Source organism: Carlito syrichta, unplaced genomic scaffold, assembly GCF_000164805.1.
Source record: "Carlito syrichta isolate Samal-C Ts95f unplaced genomic scaffold, Tarsius_syrichta-2.0.1 Scaffold145306, whole genome shotgun sequence".
Taxonomy (NCBI): Eukaryota; Metazoa; Chordata; class Mammalia; order Primates; family Tarsiidae; genus Carlito; species Carlito syrichta.
In genome coordinates this window covers 232934-252495 of record NW_007089402.1, presented here as the reverse complement: position 1 = coordinate 252495, position 19562 = coordinate 232934, and the positions used below count along the sequence as shown (strand labels likewise).

Here is a 19562-nt window from a genome sequence, read left to right as displayed (position 1 = left end):
TCCACAGAAAGGGGTAGCCATGGCGGGTATGAAGAGTTCAAATTGGGTGAGGGCTTCTGGGTGGAAAAACCACCTGGCACAGGTCAGAACTGACCAGGGTAAGACAGGCATCCAAGCAAAAGGGTGCTGGATGCAGGTGTCAGAACTCAGGTGGAGCGAGCTAAGAGCGTGCAGGATGTCAGAGTCTCAATGGAGTGAGGAGGGCATCTTCATAGGGTAGGGGCCAACAGCATCAACAATAAGAGACTGATTATACACCAAGAAACTGGTAAAGTAAACACATTCAAGATCACAGAAGTTAGACTTTCTACACTGTCAAAGAGGAAGGGAGAAAACTAGAATTAACATGCAGTGCTTGATTGAAATTGAATGTATCAGTATGAACTCAGTTTCAATATATAGAAACAGAGACATTAATATGTATGCGTCTAGAAAGGGGCATATCTAGCACCCAGATCTTAGCTTCTTAATTATTACTTTCCACTATAAGGAACCAAGGTTCCCTGAAGAAATGACTGATCCCAAGGCTGGAGTATAAAAAGTACAAGATGAATCTGGTAAATATTAAAGACTTTTTCCCCCTCTTTTGTAATTTCTTTAAAAGCAAATCACCTGTTTGAAGCAATAACATTAGCAATGCAATGTGAGGTATATAATATATGCAGAATTAAAATGTATGCCAACCATAGCACAAAAAAGGGAGAGAAGAAATGGAAGTACTGTTTTAAGATCCTAACACAATACATGAAGTGGCATATTATTTGAAAGCAGACTGCCATAAATTTAAAACGCATATTGTAAGCTCTAACGTTGGCTTCTCAATCAAGAGCAATTTTGCTGCCTCCCTCCTCCCCCCAGTATAACTGGCAATCACTGGAGACATTTTTTATTGTCACAACAGGGGGTATGCTACTGGCAACTAGTGGGTGGAGGTCAGGGAAGGTGCTAAACATCCTACAATGCACAGGTCTACCCCCATAACAAAAAGTATCTGGTCCAAAATGTCAATAATGTAGATGCTGAGAACCCTACTCCATTGCAACTTTTAAAATAAAATGTAGCTACCAATGGAAGAGATAAAATGAAATCCTCTTTCAAATAAATAAATAAACCTAAAGAAGAATGGAGAAGGGAAAGAACAAAGAACAGATGAGAGACATACACAACTGTCAAGATAATAGATTTACACTTAATCATATTGATAACTATATTAAATGTAAATGGAGTAAACACTCCAATTAAAGGTCAGAGCTCAGCCTGTAATCCCACACTTTGGGAGGCTGAGGTGAGTGGATTGCCTGAGGCCGCAGGTTCAAGATCCGCCTGGGTAACTTGGCGAGACCTCATCTCTACAATAAATCAAAAAATTAGCCAGGTGTGGTAGTGCGTGCCTGTAGTTCCAGCTACTTGGAAGGCTGAGGCAGAAGGATCGCCGGAGCCCAGCAGGTCGAGGCTGTGGTGGCCGGGAGCGTGCCACTGCACTCCAGTCTGGGCGAGAGTGAGACTCCAACTCAAAAAAAAAAAAAAAAAAAGGTCAGGGATAGACTGGATAAAAAAGACCTAACTACACAATGTCCATAAGATATATCTTAAATACAAGGGCACAGATGGGTTAAAAATAAAAGAATGGAAAAAAAAGATATCAGGGATGCCAAAAAAAAGTATACATATTTTAAGCGATGTTAAGAGATGTTCACTTTAATCAGAAGTGTCTGGACGCTGATGCTAACCACTTTCAGCACCTCTTGCAACTGCAGAAGTCAAACGTGACTTGTATTCACCTTTCATTTTCGTTAATATTGAGTACTAAAATTTCAATAGTTTTTTTCCATTCTCAAAATGTCTACTTTTTTTAGCACCCTCTGTATATCAAGCAAACACTAGTCATAAAAAAGTTGGAGTCACGACACTAATCAGAAAAGGCAGACATTGAAGTATCTATGGTAACATTAAGTGTTACCAGAGATAAAAGAACATTTCATAATGAAAAGGGTGTTGAGGCAGGGCACAGTGGCTCACATCTATAATTCCAGCACTTTGGGAGACCGAGGCAGGAGGACTGCTTGGGCTCAGGAGTTTGAGGCCAGCCTGGGCAACATAGTAAGACCTCATCTCTACAAAAAAATCAAAAAACAGGGAAGGGGAAGGAAAAAATAAAACAAAAACAAAAAAACTAGCCAAATGTGGTGGTGCATGCCTGTAGTCTCCGCTACTCAGGAGGCTAGTACAGGAAGGATCACCTGAGCCCAGGAGGTCAAGGCTGCAGTGAGTGGTGACCATGGCACTGCCCTCCAGCCTGGGCAACACAGTGAGACGATAACTTAAAAAGAAAGAAAGAAAGAAAAATAAGAAAAGGAGGTTGATGCATCAAGAAGATACAATAATCCTAAATGTGTATGTATAAAAATTGACAGAATTAAAGGGAATGATATACAAAGCCACAATTATAGCTAGAGTCTTTTACACTCTCAGAAACTGATGTAAACACACACACAGCAAAAATCAAGAAGAATTTGAACAATTCTATCAACCTAGTAAATCTCACAGACATGTGCAGGATCAAATGAAAAGTCTTAAGTTCAAAAACCCCTTATAATCAAATGCAGTACACACTCTTAGCTGCCTGTCTAATTCCCTTTCTCCTTCATCCTTCCTCCTTTCTAACAGAACCCTGTTTTCTTTGCCCAAGAATCTACCTTCCTAGCCACTGGCATATATTTTTAGGGAGGCTGGTCCTAAGCCAGCCCTAGAGGGCAATTTCTAATTGACCTAAGCCAATCATGGTGGCGAGATTACTTTTGCCAAGGACTAGTTTAGGCTAGAATACATGACACAGTTGTGGCCAGCGTGGTATGAAGATAATCTTCTCTTGAAGAACTTCTGGGAAAGGTTTTCTTTTTGCTGAGACCTACAGAAGAAGACTGTCTCTTCTTTCACTGACATTTCCATAGCTGGGTATAGTACCTGAAATATCCTCATCTTGCTCATAATGAGTTACCTGAGAAAAAAACTAATATACCACAGAAAGTAGAGAAAAAGGTGAAAAGAACCTCCTGACTGGATGCAGTGGCTCATGCCTATAATCCACCACTGTGGGAGGCTGAGGCAAGATAACTGCTTGAAGCACAGGAGTTTGAGATAAGAAAATTAGCCAGGCATAATGGCGCGTGCCTGTAGTCCCAACTACTTGGAAGGCTGAGGCAGAAGGATCACCTGGGATCAGCAGGTCAAGGCTGCAGTGGTCATGGTCGTGCCACTGCCCATGACGAGTTTTTAAGATAAGCCCTAGAGAAAGAATGAAGCCCAAAAAACATTTTTTAAAAAGTCACGTACATTAAGGAGAAAAATCACACATAAATGTTAAAAACATGACCCGTGTTTTGAGTTACACTCATAAATATTAAAGAAAATAAATCAGGGACAAAACAACATATAAGTTGAGCAGCACTTATCCAAAATGCTTGGGACCAGAAATGTTTTAGATTTGGAATTTTTCTCAGAGTTTTAGAATATCTGCATATACATAATGAGGTATCTCGGGGATGTGAACCAAGTCGAAACATGAAATTTAATCAAGTTTCTTGTACATATAGCCTGAAAGTAATTTTATACAATATATTAACAATTTTGTACATGAAACAAAGTTTGTGTACAATAAACCATCAGAAGGCAAAGCTTTCACTATTTCAGTCGACCTATGTGGACAATCTATGGTTGTTTGGCTTAACCATCATTCTTCACTGAATTTACTTGCCACTGACAAGCAATCATTTTCTTACACTTATTCACACATAAGTACTTAACAGTAAAAAATATGACATACCATTAATACTGTGCAAATGTGTTCAGGTAACTAAGCAGCACAGTAGCATCACCAGAATACCTGTGTCAGCTGTCAAACAACAGCAACAACAATGACAAGCTTCCATTTCCACCTGTGATGCTGTATTTTAATTAAAAGTTGCTGTACACTGCAATTTTTTTTTTTACATGATAAGAAACACTAGAAGCAGTTGAGCGAACAGGAGGTGAGTTCTCTAGGAATGATGGGGCATTCCGCTAGATGGCTTTTTAAAATGTTTCCTTCAGTCATCTGCCTTATTGACAATAGTTCTTAGTTTCTCTTTTATTTTATTCATTTTTATCTTTGATTTTCTAAACTGGCATGATTTCTTTTTGTTATGAATGTATACTGCTCTAGCCTTTCAATAAATTCATCACATATTTTTACTATGTCATCTATAGGCACTTTTTTCTGCAGTACTAAAATCATCTTCATTGCCACTATATGACCACCTTGATTCAGAACCACTTTAGTTATTTCAGCATTGGTCAATAAATGAACAAGTGGAGTCTCATTATAAATGTTAAAAACTTCCTCAATATCTACTTCACCCAGCTTACTGATAGACTCTAAAGGTATATTTTTACAAATAAAAGGAGGTCAGACATTTTTTTCTCACTGGACATATAGAATCCTTCAAAGTAACCACCTTGTTCAGCATCATCACTGAACACAGTTACAGGCCAGAGGCTGTACCAGGCAAGCACAACTATGTTTTTAGTCACTATGTCCCAAGCACTGGCAACAGCATATATGGCAACCTTCATGTTAAATACCTTTGGAAAACCTTTCACATCCATGTCTTTGTTCACTACTGCTAGTATGCTATTTAAGAAAATGTTTTTATATGTACTCTTCTTTGATCTAAGGATACCCTGGCCACATGAGTGAATTAATAAAGTCACATTGGGGGAAAGTGTATGGCATAAACATTATTTTTTATGAGAAATTCACCTTGAGGGCCTGTAATTCCAACACTTTGGGAGGACGAAGCAAGAGGATAGCCTGAGTTCAGGGGTTTGAGACCAGCCTGGGCAACTTGCTAAGACCTCGTCTCTACAGTAAATTAAAAAAAAATTAGCTGGGCATGGTGGTGTGCACCTGTAGTTCCAGCTGCCTCAAAGGCTGAGGCAAAGGGATCGCCTGAGCTCAGCAGGTGGAGGCTGCGGTGGCCATGAGCATGTCACTGCACTCCAGCCTGGGCGACAGAGTGAGACTCTGACTCAAAAAAAAAAAAAAGAAATTCACTTCTTGAAAACAGAGAGGATGCAAGTTTTTACCTAACACAGCAAGTTCACATTTTTCACATTTATGACTGTCTCCTGCATTAGCATCCCAGCACATTTATTCTGTCCTTGGCATCCTTAATTCCTATAATGACCGTCTTATCAGCTATAGTCAGGGTCATTCTGAGGCAATAACATCAAAATAATGATATTGTTCTGGTATCAGATTTTCATCAGAAATGACCTTAGTGAACTCTTCAATGAATTTATTCTTGTATCATGATCAACAGATGCATTATCAGCACAATTTTTTAAAAAAATGTAATGCCGTGCCTCTTAAATTTCTGCAACAAGCCTGTTGAATATTCACAGTTCCCTTCAATTTTCAGTTCACCATAATAGACCTTGGCATGTTTCCTGATCACTATACCACTAAGTGACATGAGTTCACCGTAGTGCTAAAAGATCTGCCCTTTCAATGCACAATTGAGATCTTCATTTTTAGCTTTATGCAGTGTTTTTCTATTTTTCACTGACTTCTGATCACTACTTTCAGAACAGAACTTCGACAACTTGTACTTCTGTTTCTTCAGGTCACAAACAGTAGTTATTCCAACAACATAGTCTTCTGTAAGACATCTCACATTTATTCTGCTGTCCAGTTTCTCCAACAGCTTGATTTCTGTGCTATAAACACTTATCACTGTTATCCCATAGGGGCATCTGCAGGCCTTTTTGACATTTTAACAGCTCAAGAGGGCTAGAAGGATCTTTTTCCCCCTGGGGACACTGAATAAACTGCATCGTGCACCTTCATTTGCCTGTGACCTGTCACACGAGGTCAGATGAGGAATTTTCCACTTGTGACATCAGCTGGTGCTCAAAAAGCTTCAGATTCTGGAGCACTGTGGATTTTCAATTTTCAGATTAGGGATGCTTAAACTGTATTGGTTAAATAGTATGCTATTCCACTTTTCTTGAATCCCAAAAATTATTTCCCCAATCCCATTATTTAAAACAAGAAGAGTAAGTGGCTAGATACTTATGACTTGATAGTGGCTAGATACTTATGAAATATTCCAAGATGGTATAGTTCAGGGAGATAAAATATGTTCAGTTCTTTCATTTGGTTATACTACCCCTGAGTGCAGGTTCTAAGAAAATGGAAGGTCCAACTAAACTCACAAAGATGTTCACTATAGTTAAATCTAGAATATCAAAACCTGAAAACACACTAAATATTCAAATTAAGGGAATAATTTAATAAATTAGGCAAAAATAATAAAAATATTAACAAGCACTAAACATAATTAGGACAATTATAGAAAAATAACAGAATACTAATGAAGTAATGCTATATGAAGAAAGCATGTTACTAAATGGAATATGGGCTATTTATCCCAAATATGTAAAATATACTATTCACATGGGTAATAAGGCAGTAATATATAAAATGGAAAGTGCTATTGTAGTAGAGTGGTGGAATTATTGGTGGCCTTTTGTTCTCTAAAATTGTTTCATCCACTAATACTTTAAGGTTTAAAAAAAAAATTTAGATGTGTAGAAGCTAAACGGGTAATCATAGGTCAATGAATAGGTTGGGGTATTACACAAGGACAGGAATTCAAGAAAGGGGAAGAAGGCAGAAACTACATTCAGGGTCAGCCTAAAAAAAAATAAAGTGAGGAGAGCAGGAGTATTAGTGGATAGAATATAATGTACTTGGAAGCAACATGTTACTTGGGCTGAAGTGGGGCCAAAGAAGGAAAATAAAAGGCTAGCATAAGATTGTCACAGTACTGGGCAAAATAATTCATGAAATCTACAAAATAACATGAGGAACAGTGGCAACAGGAATAAGTAGTCTTAGAAATAGGCAGAATAAAAACGGAATCAACCTAAATAAAATACTCCAGTCCTCAGTTAGTAAAGATGCATTTAGATATAACAAAAAAGCTAATCATAGCTTCTAGTCTGATTAGCTTTTTTTTTAATCTGGAGGAAAAAGGGAGAAAAATCAAATATGAAGCAACAGTCATCTAAAATAAATAATTTCCTTCCATCCAAACAAAAGAACATTTAAACCATCATCTTTTTCTGTTATTACTAGCACCAAACTTATAAGAACCAAATTTAACATTACCCCTTCCAAACATTAAAGTACACAGCAATGTGTGCCACCTTTTATTTAAGAAAAAGGCAAAGTACAATAAATACATTTTTTTCTTATATATTTTTAAAAAGGAAAGAATGAATAATTTTTAAAAGATTACCTATCAGAGTAGGACAAAACAGAGTGTAGAGACAGTTGATAGAAGGTAGGCTTCTCAGAACATACCTTGTCTTGTGGATTTGACTTTGGAACTACACAAATATTTTATATAATTATAAATAAAATTTAGGGAAAAATGTTTAAATGGCAATCCCTAAAACAATAATGAAACAAATTAACCTAATTGCATATCAAATTAATGTTTAACTACAGAGAAAAGAGTTATTTCAAGTGACTTTAAAATACAGTAATTTGACTGTGTATGCTTAGTGAGAATACCCTAAAAAATAAAAGATCACAATAAAATCTTAATTTCTGTTCAATAATCATATTGTTAATCATATTGGTTTTGTTTGTTATATATTATAGGAAAATGAAATAAATGATTGTATTAAGCATCAGGAACAGGATTTTAGTATAAGAGGAGAAAAAAGATAGAAATATACAGATAAAAAAGTTAAAACCCATAATTTTAAATTAAAATCGTATGAACTGATGATGTATGTCCTTTTGGAAAACAAAAAGGCCAAGTACATGGCTCATTCCTGAAATCCTAGCACTTTGGAAGGCCAAGGCAAGGGGATCACTTGAGGCCAGAAGTTCAAGACCAACCTGGGCAACAGAGCAAGATCCTGTCTCTACCAAAACAAAATCAAAAACAAAAACAAAAAAAAACTCCTCTAACTCTATCAATAACATGTAGAAACAATGACCAATGCAGTAAATGATCACTCCCACAGTGTCCAGACTGTGGTGTCCAAACACTATTTTTCACTATGAAACCAAGAGTCCCTGAAGAAATGTCTAGTTCCAAATCTGGGGTCGAAAATGTATAAGATGAACCTGGAACATCTCATCATATTACAAAACAAGAAAGTATTAAAGACTAATATAGTTGTGTCAAAAGAATTAGGAGCCAACTTAAAGAGGCTCCCACTGGAACGCATGAAATAATTTGAGCTACAGAAGGAAGACCAGCAATGGACTAATAGACATCAAAAATCTTAATGATATGTGGAATAAACATCTCACTGGCCACTGAACCAAATCATCTGAAAGCATATAAGTAAAGGGAAATAATCAGGTATTTATCCTGGTTTTCCTATATGAATTATACTTCATGGTAAGCAATGGTAATAAGGGAAAGTTCTTCTTTAAGCATTCCAGTGAATAAATGAAGAAAATAGAGATAAAATTAATGTTGCAAAAATTAATAAAATAATGGATCTAAGCAAGATTATCAACAGCTATTAAAATCATTTGGAGCTGGGTGTGGTGACTCAGACCTGTAATCCCAGCACTTTGGAAGGCTGAAATGGGCATATTGCTTGAGTATTGCTTGAGCTCCAGAGTTCAAGAACAGCCCCGGCAACACAGTAAAATCACGTTTTTACAAAAAATCAAAAAATTAGCAAGGCGTGGTGGTGCATGCCTGTAGTCCTAGCTACTTGGAAGGCTGATACAGGAGGATAACCTGAGCTCAGGATGTCAAGGCTGTGAGTAACCTGTGATTGTACCAATGCACTCCAGCCTGGGTGACGGAGTGAGACCCTGACTCAAAAAAAAATAAAAAATAAAATCATTTGAAACATTTGGATTCACTCATCACTAAATGTGATGACAACATCACTAAAGAGAAAAACCAGACATTATATGCCTTCAAAATAACGCAAGAGGAAGTACACAATTCTACTTACAAAATGTTCATTCCTCCTATCTCTAGCAACTATCAGACTCAAATCTGATCAAGCTTCTAGATTTAGATACCAGTTTTATGAAAACACATGGAAAAGTCGGGCTCGGTGGCTCAGCCTATAATCCCGTGCCTTTGGGAGGCTGAGGTGAGTGGACTGACCGAGCCCGCGGGTTCGAGACCCACCTGGGCAGCAAGACCTCATCTCTACAATAAATCAAAAACTAGCTGGGCCTGGTAGCGCATGCCTGTAGTTCCAGCTACTTGGAAGGCTGAGGCGGAAGGATCGCCGGAGCCCAGCAGGTTGAGGCTGCAGTGGCCGGGAGCGGCCACTGCACTCCATGGAGTCTGAGCGACAGAGTGAGACTCCAACTCAAAAAACAACAACAACAAAAAAAAAAAACATGGAACAAGAGAACTTGTTAAATCACACCACAGAGATGAAATCAGTAAAATCCAGACTATGGGAAACTCTACTCATTTCTTCAGCAATAAATTGCAAGGGAGAAAAAGCGAAAAAAGATCTTAAATTTAAAAAAACATAACTGGTTGGGCTCAGTGGCTTAGCCCGTAATCCCAGTACTTTGGGAGGCCAAGGCAGGTGGATTGCCTGAGCCCATGGGTTCGAGACCCAGTCGAGCAACTTGGCGAGACCTCGTCTCTACAATAAATCAAAAAAATTAGCCAGGCGTGGTAGCATGTGCCTGTAGTTCCAGCTACATGGAAGGATGAGGAGGAAGGATTGCTGGCGCCCAGCAGGTCAAGGCTGTGGTGGCCAGGAGCGTGCCACTGCACTCCAGTCTGGGCGACAGAGTGAGACTCCAACTCAAAAAAAAACCATGTCAATCAATGCAGTGTGTAGACCATCTCTATACTCATAAACATGGAGTCACTCAAAGTTATTGCTATTACCTCTAACACCAGCTGCCCCTACAAGAATAGCCAGAGTTACAACAGCTCTACAACTGTCTCTAGTCCATAGTAAAGGCAGACACTGAATGCCCTTGACCCTGAATTATCCACACAGGAGCTGCTACAGAAGTCCTGCTGTCAGAATCACAATTGCAATATGTGTGTTACCATTTCCACTAGCATTTACCTTTTTTTACAAAAAAAGTCTTAATTTCTTAGCACTAGTAATATCTAAATCAAATCTCTCACACAGAAACAAAATAATCACAGTTTCCTTGAGTAGCTACATTCAGAGAGTTTATTTTCACATCCCTCATTCTCTGTTAACTTCCAGTGGCTTTAAGAGACATCTCTGAGATGTCATATGCAGCTGTGCTAGAATGACTTAAGGCTCAAAGAGACGTACAATTCTAAGAAGCAAAGGAGAAAATATGGGAAGTTATAGTTCCTAAGAGATCCAGAGGACACCTGGAAAAAAGGGAATGAAAAGCAGAAGCATGGAATATTTGTTTTGCCCAAAGGAATTTCCTTGAAATAACAGTAATCTTTCTAATAAAGTAAAACTTCAGTAAACTATTTGATAAGTACTAGAAAGGAAAAGCAACTATCAATAGATGATAATTTACATTAGCTTTGTAACAGGGGTCAGCCAGGTGAGGAGTCAGATGGTCTTGCTGTCTCTTACCTTCAAATTTTTAACTGGTGAGTTTGGAACATGTTTGCAACCAGCATTTTAAACAGACTTTCGTATAAAAATTATTTCTACATTTAAGACGACTATATTATAGTTTACTACTATACAGATAGAAATGCTGAGATGGATTTTCTAAAATTACTTAAGGTCACACATAAAAGAACATTTGAAGCCCATTATTTCCCATCACTGATTGAGACATTAAATGAGTATCAGAGCCAGCTGCATCCATATCCTATGGAGTGAAGGAATATTGACTGCATCCTTATCTACGTAACCTCTTCCTTGCTATAGAGAACACATTATACATTACTAACGCAATCAAGACAGTGTTGTTTTCCTATTTGAGTACTTGCAGTTACCAGTTCACAAACTAGAATATGTCTAAGCCCCAATCTGTCTTAAGCTATATATTATTCAAGTTAAATTCGATGAAAATACCAAATATTTCTAAATTGCTTCTGTGCTCTCTTTGACAGACTATAAACATGAATATGAATTCTGCTTCCCTCTGATCCCTGTCTTATGACTTACCAACACTGTAAAAAGAAAATTTCTGACACTACACTATTTGTCTTTCATAGAGAAAAACACAAAGATACAGAGACAGGCTAACTGATTTAAGCTAAGTGGGAACTTCAGGTTTCCACGTTTATTTTCCTCTGCCATTAAGCGGCAATTGTCCTTGAGTTCAGCTCTCAGCTCCTTGTCATCTAATATTCCCATCATCTACTCATACAGAAATATTTAGGAGACTGAAGAAAAGGCAAATGGCATGTCCTTGAAACCATCTTCTTTCCCCTACTTATCATTTACTTTGAGGAGGTTGCGAACTAGATATTTTCTCTGAAGAACCTACAGTAATTAATTTCAAGCTTATCATTTAAAATTTTCATTAAAGGCATTTGTATAGTTCTTTGACATTTGTTTTGACAAGATTTAACCTATATTTTGTGAATGTTAATTGCCTAGGTGTTTAGGCACTATAAATTTGGGAGAAAAAAAAAACAAACTTGAGGTAAGCATATCTACTCATTTGCCATCACTAATGTAAATTTACATCATTCCAAATTCTGTTCCTGTCTGCTGCTCATATGAATTTACTTCATTTTTAAATTCTTTTCCTGGTTGCCACTGATATGAATGTACATCTTTACAAATTTTGTTTCTGAATGCTGCAATGTTTTCATATGTATGTGTTATCATATTTTGGTTGAAAATGAATAATGAGACAAGGAGAGAGAAAGGTAATTGCGATAATTATCTGATAGCGACTGCACAATGTTGCTACTGATTTACATAGTTAGTAAAAATTGCAAGTTGGTCATTATTTTGTTGTGATTAGTGTTATATACTTGTATTTTGATATTTCAGGGCTTTCATACTACAACATTAAAAAAATTTACCATAATTATGGAAAATGAAAAGATAGATTTCCGAGGTCAAAGGTGAATCCAGTGAACTTATTAGTGATTTAACGATGCAATGTACAAAATACAAAATGGCAGTCAGAGTGGATGTCTGAGGCAAATACTGAATATGTCTGCAACTTTCAGCTGTGTTGTGAAAAAGGTGACAATTTAGAAAAGACCATTTCACTTGTGCTTAATGACAGAAGCTTGCAGCAACCAGCTTCAGGTTTTTTTTAATTTTCACCCATTCTCAGTATTAGGAAAGTGAAAAATTTGCCGACTGTGAATGTGTTAACGTAAGAAAACAGAGTCACCTCCTATCTTGACAATCTCAAACTGAGGGACAGGGAGTGGTAATTTCGGAACTAACAGTAGGAACCTTTGTATCCAAAGCATAAGAACACATCCACAGTTTTCTTCAAAATTCTCATTTACCAACAACAGAATTATACAGTGAATCACCACTCACCTTGTGCTACTGTTGACATGACCACAGATGGTGTAGAGGACACCACAGCTGTTACTGCAACTGTATTAGGAATAGGTGATGGTGTGGAACTGCTGCTGCCACTGCTGCTACTACTGACCAGAGAGGACTGTGAAGCAGTTATAACAACTGGTGGCTTCTGGGTTGTAGAAGCAATGACTGATGTTGGTACAAGCTTAGTGACTGCTGCATAGTTATGAGATTTGGAGAGAATGTTGGGCACGAAGGTTGAACTTGGTGATGTGGTCACTATAATAACCTAAGGAAGGGAAAACAATTTATTTTCATGTACCTACATACTGCTGATATATCTAGACTCACAGTTAATTATATACAACTCAAAAATACTTATGAAACATGAAACAATTTGACACAGAATATAAAACTAAAAATATATAAAAGCTTTCCTTTACTAGGAATCATCAAAATTTGTTTAAAAGCAATTATTTTTACCAATCAAATATTTTAAAAGATAACATTCAGTGCTATGTAAGATACAGCAAAGTAAGTGTTTCAATATACTGCTCAGGGAATATAATTGGCACACTCTTTCTACAAAGTAATATAGACATTTGTTCACTTATAAACATTTATTGAGCATCTACTATGTGCCAGGCATGGTTTGAGATGCTGGAGAATAGAAGAATAAACAAAATAGACAACATTCAAACTTTCAAGGAGCTGACATTCTAGGAGGGGGAGAGAAAGAATAAACAATAAAGTAAACATACATCAGGTAAAGATAAATGGAAGAGACAATACAGTGGGCTAAGGGAATAAAGAATGATGGGAGTGCTGCATAATTTTTTTAAAATAACAATTCAGTAAAGACCTGTGAGGTGACATTTGAGCAGAAACCACAAGGAAGCAGGAATATGAGCCATGCTGCTACCTAGAAGAGCATCCAGTGGCACAGGGAGCAATGAATACAAAGGCTCTGAAGCAGAAGCAAACTTGGTATGCTCAAGAAATTTCAAGGACCTGACGACCGGCACGGGAAGTTATAAGGCAGAGAGTAGTAGGAGACAACTGGAGAGAAATAGTGGAAGACTAGATCGTGGAAGATCGTGTTGACAGTATACACCTTTGATATGATGTGATGACAGTGGCACTTTCTCTGTGGCCTTCTTCCCAAAAAAACCAAACATTAATCACAAGAAAAACATCACACAAATTCAAATAGTGGGGCATCTACAAAATACTTGACCAGTACTCCTCAAAACTGTCTAGGTCATTAAAAACAAAGGAAGTCGGAGAAAATCTCAAGTCAAGAGGAGCCTAAGGAGACATGACAACTAAATGTAATGTGGTATTCTGGAACAGAAAAAGACAACTGGTAAAAACCTATGAAATTTGAAAAAACCATAAATTCTAGTTAATATTAATGCATTAATACTGTTAATTAACTGAAACAAATATACCATACTAATGTAAAATATTATGAATAAAGGATACTTCTCAGGAAGTTGGTAAAAACAAAAGAATAGGAGAGCAAACTGGAAGCAGAGTACTTGAGAACTCTCTGTACTATCTTCTCAATTTTTCTGTAAATCTAACACTGTTCTAAAAAATAAAGTCTATTTTTTTAAAAAAATCATTACTCTGTCTGCTAGACAAAAATACAGTAGAGCAGTGGAGGTAGAAAGAGGGAGACAAATTAGGAAGCTCCTGAAACAAACCAAGCCGAGACGATGGTGACCAAAGTGTTGGTGGCAGAAGTGCTGAAGAATGAACAGATTCTAAATAAATCTTAAAGGCAAAACCAATAGGATTTGCTAATGGGAGAATGGAGAAAAAGAAAGGCAGGAAAGAGACATCAAGGTTTAGCCAGTACAGCTAGAAATCTGTAGATGATTTAGGAACAAAGCATTTCCAACAGAGAGAATAGTACGGAGGAAAGGACCTAATGTCAGAAGTAGCTTGATGTATTTAAAAACAGAAAGAAAGCCAGTGCAGCAAAAATATATAAGGCAAAGAAGGGCTTGAAGAGTAAGCAGAGTCCAGATCAAACATAGTAAAAACTTTAAATTTCATACTAAGTATGATAGAAAGCAACAGGAAGAGTTTAAGTAGGAAAAAAACAACATCCTATTTATATTCTAAAAGATGAATCTAACTTGTGATGAGAGCAAGAGTGGAAGCAGAGAGATCAGTTAAGAAGATATTGCAGCAGACCAAGCAAGAAATGAAAGAGGCTGCTTAGACTGGGGTATTAGTAGTGGAAATAAAGAGAAGTGATCAGATTCAGACTATTTTGAAAGATAGAATAGGACTTGATGAATGGAAATGGCAGGGTTAAGGAAAAGAACAGAATCAAGAATAGCTCCTAGAGTTAACATATATTGGCTTATCTAAATCTCCCAACAATCCTGTAACACAGATACTATTATCATCCCCATTTTATAGATAAGAATCCAAAAATCATTTATAAGTTTGTAGTATCACAGTTTTGCCCTGGGGTGAATATAATAGTGGTATAGTAAAACCCGAAACAGAGCAGATTATCTTCTTCCTCTTTCACTAAAATTTAGTGTACCTACTTAGAACAGAATCTGTTTTGGAAAATCTAAAAAATTTAAGAGAAAAATTCTTTTCATTTTTATTATCAGCTCTAAACAAGGCCTGAAGTCAGTCAAAATGTACTGAATATATCTGTACTCAGTACCTACACCTTGAAGAAGCTTTGACCATAACATTGTTATTAGATATTTTCAATGTTGCAGATAATTAGAAGCTGTAAGTACTTGTCCATTATTTTAGGTAGTTTGTTAATTATTTGAGGAGCCAACCCATACAGAGTTGACCAGCATACTTATATATAGACTTGACCAGTAAACACCCATATAGCATTATTAAAAAAACAATGAGCAGTCATCACATAAATTGAGAAATAGACCAATATGGTAAAAAGACCACAAACTTAAGAGTCAAATGAACCTGCACTTAGATCCCGACTCTACCACTCACAAATGGCAGGCCCCTGGACATGTTAGAAGAATCTCTGGGATCCAATTTTCATCTATAAAATGGGGATAATAATATCTACCTTGCAAAATCATTACAAGGATTAAATGAGATGATGTTAAACATCAAACAGTGCTAGGCACATAGCAGGTGGTCAATATTTAGCAGTCAACAAATAGTAATTATTAGTGGCTTATTATTACTAATTAATAAATGTTAAAAGGATATCAGTACGGACATTATCCATTAAGTCAATCTGAAAATATATTTCAATGTACTTTATTTCTATTTCATTAAAAACTTTCCCTTATCTTTTTCTTAAATTCTGAAACCTCTGAGAATCCAAAAAACTCACAGCTATTAGCACAGGCAAACAATTAGAGGAGTAATGACAATTAGGTTTCACTTTAGCCAGTTCTGAACTAACTGTGGTTGCTTCCCAGAGCCCACGCTTATAAGGACTCTGAGGCACAGAGAAGGACTCACCATGGCTTGGTAGGAAAATATGCCACAGTAAATTAGCAAGGCTTGCCATGGGCAAGGGAAGGGGAAGCATTCACACTTACATCAAATATTTGCAATTTCAGAACTAGACTATGCATGTAGGCTTCTAACATTAAGAAAACAAAACTTCCACAAAATAAATCTAGTCTTTAAGAGTATGTTTTAAGTTATAGGTATAAATGATAAAACGTATTTTGAGATTTTAGCCTGCAAGATGATTTCTGATCTGAAAAGTTATCCAAAATCAGAGCGCCACCTTGGAGGAAACCTACTTGCACTTAAAGTTACGTATAACACAGGGGAAATATAGAGGTTTCAAATCCAAGTGAACCAAACAGTGTTTATTCAGGCCATAATTCAAATTACTGACCTTCTAGCACTCACAAAAACTCCTTAAGAGTGCTGGGACTTGCACCCTAAGGACAAAATGAAAAATATCAATCAAGCACATGAAAGCACAAAGCTATATTCTGCTGCTTTGTTTATACAAGTGCTGCATCAGTGTTATATTTAAAATGAAGGCACCACATTAACATAGGTGGAAATCTGTCTACCCTGAAAATATACGACCTATTTGAATTTGAATAAAGTCCACAAATTCATAAATAAGTATACTTAATATAAAAGTCACTTCACCTAAAATAATTCCTAAGTAGCCTTACACAGAATTTGTGACAAATCCAAAGTGAATGAATAAGTCTTATTTTTAATTTGTCTTAAACATTTTTTTTTTTAAATACAGTAAAACAACTAAACAGTTCTGAGCCTGAAATCTCATGGATGGCTCATATGTGACTCTGGAAATAAACATCCCCTCTTATAAGCATCACAAGTCTGAAACCTAAAAAAAAAACAACTATCCATTCTCAACAGAAAATTCAGAAGAAAAAAACAAAAATAAAGATATGGCAAAGTCAATGAATTGAAAAAAAGTTCACAAACTTCACTTATTGGTGAGCACCCATCTATTACAAATATTTTTACATAAGTCTACCAAGGAAGACTTATATAAAATGCTATGGAGTGACATTTACTAAGCACTCATTATATGTACTATGTTAAGTATGTTCTATGAATTGTCTCATTTAATTCTCCTAGTCACTCTAAGAAGGACCATTATCATCTTTATTTTATAAAGAAACTGAGGCTCAAGAGAGGTGGCAAAACCAGTAATGGAACCAGTTATATTTATTCCTTCATTCATTCGTTCATTCACTCAACAAATAATAATTAGCACCTACTATATAGCAAGCACTGTTCTAAACGCTAGAGAATACAGTGATAAGACAAAATCTCTGCCCTTTTGCAACTTATAGTCGATGCATGAAATAGAAGATAAGTAACTGCAATATAATGTCAACTGGTTATAAGTATAGCGACTAAAAATAAAAGAATAAGGGAACAGAAGGATATGGATGAGAGGTAAGTGATCTTTTAGCTATAGGTTTGCTTTACTACTTCTCAAATACCAAATTAAAAGAGAAGACAAGTAGGAGGGAAGAGAGAAGAATTTACTGAGAAAATAAGATCCAGCAATGAAGTAAAAACGTTACTAAGTAAACCTAAATATTCAGAGTATAGCAGTTGATGCCATCTAATGTAGGGCCGGCCAGCCAAGAAAGCAACAACCATAACAGTATATGAAAAGTGACACTCGGAAAGATTATCTTGGAATTATCAAATAAAAATTTAAAAATTATGCTCAGTATAACATTCAAGAAGTAATCAAATTTAGTATTTTAATTTCTGTGTTTTAAGAAATAAACTTCAGTGAACTGATAAATCCACTTATTTGGAACAGCTTATTAATCAGCATTATAAATAAACAAAACACTGCTTTCTATAAAATATCTGGAAAGGAAAGAAGCTAACATTTGTTGAGTATATACTTTATACTTTTTATCCAATCTCACTTAATCCTCACAATGACTCCATAAGATTGGCATTATTTTCATCTCATAGATGAGGAAACAGATTTAGAGAGACTTAGGTCATACTAGAAGAGCTGGATTTCCAACCCAGCAATCTTTGACAACAAAAATTTTCATTTGATCTTAATACTGCATCATAATCCCCAACCTCAGATTAAAAATAAAATTATACCCCATGTATCAGTTCATTATCACTTCTAGTTATTAAGAAAATAATGATTTTTTTTCTATAGAGTGTAATGACATCTTTCCAGGAAACTCAAGGAGGTTCTTTAAAGGAACGTTATCACGGGACTAAAGATGTCACTGGTGGAAAGACCATATACTGAGTACAGAATTTACCTCCACTCTCCCCAAAGTCTCCCTCAAATAGTATGAAAGGATTTTTTTTAGAGGGAAGAGGCACATAAACCTGTAAGTCAAAACAAAAAAGAGACAACAACATAAAGTTTCAAAAACTGGAAAACAGACTAGCAATAACAGATCAAGCATCTCCAAGAAAGTGGAAATCAAACAGAAGAACAAAAAATAGGACAATCTGCATGACTGAATCCCAGAAAGACTCAGGAATTGAGAGTACCAGATACTTCTGAAGTGAGAGTAAAAGTGCAACTAAAGAGAGGAAAAATAGTTAAAAATTGGTTTAAGAAGCATTTAGATCCCTTGCTATCCTCCCCCACTCTGCAAAGGAAGGTTAAGAATTTTCTCTCTTAAGGGAGACTAACAAGGGAATGTGATGACACCAGGTGCAGCTGGAGGGGAGCAGGTACACTGAAAACAGAGGGGTTAAAAAAAGCCTGCATAATGAATGCTGAGCTCACCCAGCACTTTCTCTCCACTTACTCCCCAAACACTGGCAGCCAGGCTTATACTCCTCAAGGCAGGAGACTGGACTATCCTCCTCTGAGGAATATGACCAGTCCAAGAAAATGCCCTAAAGACAGTGACACAAGGTGGAGGTGAAAGGGTAGTGGATGTTTCTCAACAAAAGAGTCCAACTAGGTCAATCAATCTACAATGAAAGTCACCAGTCAACATGTCACACCCATACACACAGAGCTTTCTGTCATTTTTTTAGTGCTTACTTTCATTCATAAGCAGGCAGCCAGATACTTAAGGAAACTGAAATAAAAGAGATCAAGATAAATAGATAAAAAGAGCTTAAAGGTAAGAAACATGAAAGAAGAAAACGTGTTTTAAAAGTACCATGAATATCATCAAAGAATATGATTCTATAAAAGAGTAGGACGCTTGCTTGCTTGCTGATGATTGATTGATTGAGTTGGGGTCTCAGTCTGTTGCCCAGGCTAAAGTGTAGTGGTACAATCACAGCTCACTGCAATCTCCTGGCATCGGGCTATCCTTCTGCTTCAACATCAAATAGCTATAACTACAGGCACACATCACCACACCCAGCTAATTTTTTTATATTTTATAAAGATGAGGTCTCACTATGTTGCACAGGTAGGTCTCAAACTCCTGGGCTCAAGCAGTCCTCATGCCTTGGCCTCCCAAGGTTCTGGGATTACAGGCATAGCTACAGTGCCCGGTAGTGACAAAAGGTGGATGCTAGATTTTAAAAATGGAGGTTTCAGAGAAAAAGAGTTACTAGAAATTTAAAAT

At 36.6% G+C, this 19562-nt stretch overlaps 1 protein-coding gene across 2 annotated transcripts in view; it reads right to left on the bottom strand.

The window, feature by feature from the left end:
- The window catches only part of EMSY (EMSY, BRCA2 interacting transcriptional repressor), a 104033-nt gene that overhangs the window by 63207 nt on the left and 21264 nt on the right, over nucleotides 1-19562 (bottom strand). For both annotated transcript variants that reach the window (XM_008050411.1, XM_021708745.1), the window contains one exon: nucleotides 12523-12799. In XM_008050411.1, the coding sequence (XP_008048602.1) occupies nucleotides 12523-12799 (277 nt within the window). The remainder of the gene's footprint in view (nucleotides 1-12522; nucleotides 12800-19562) is intronic.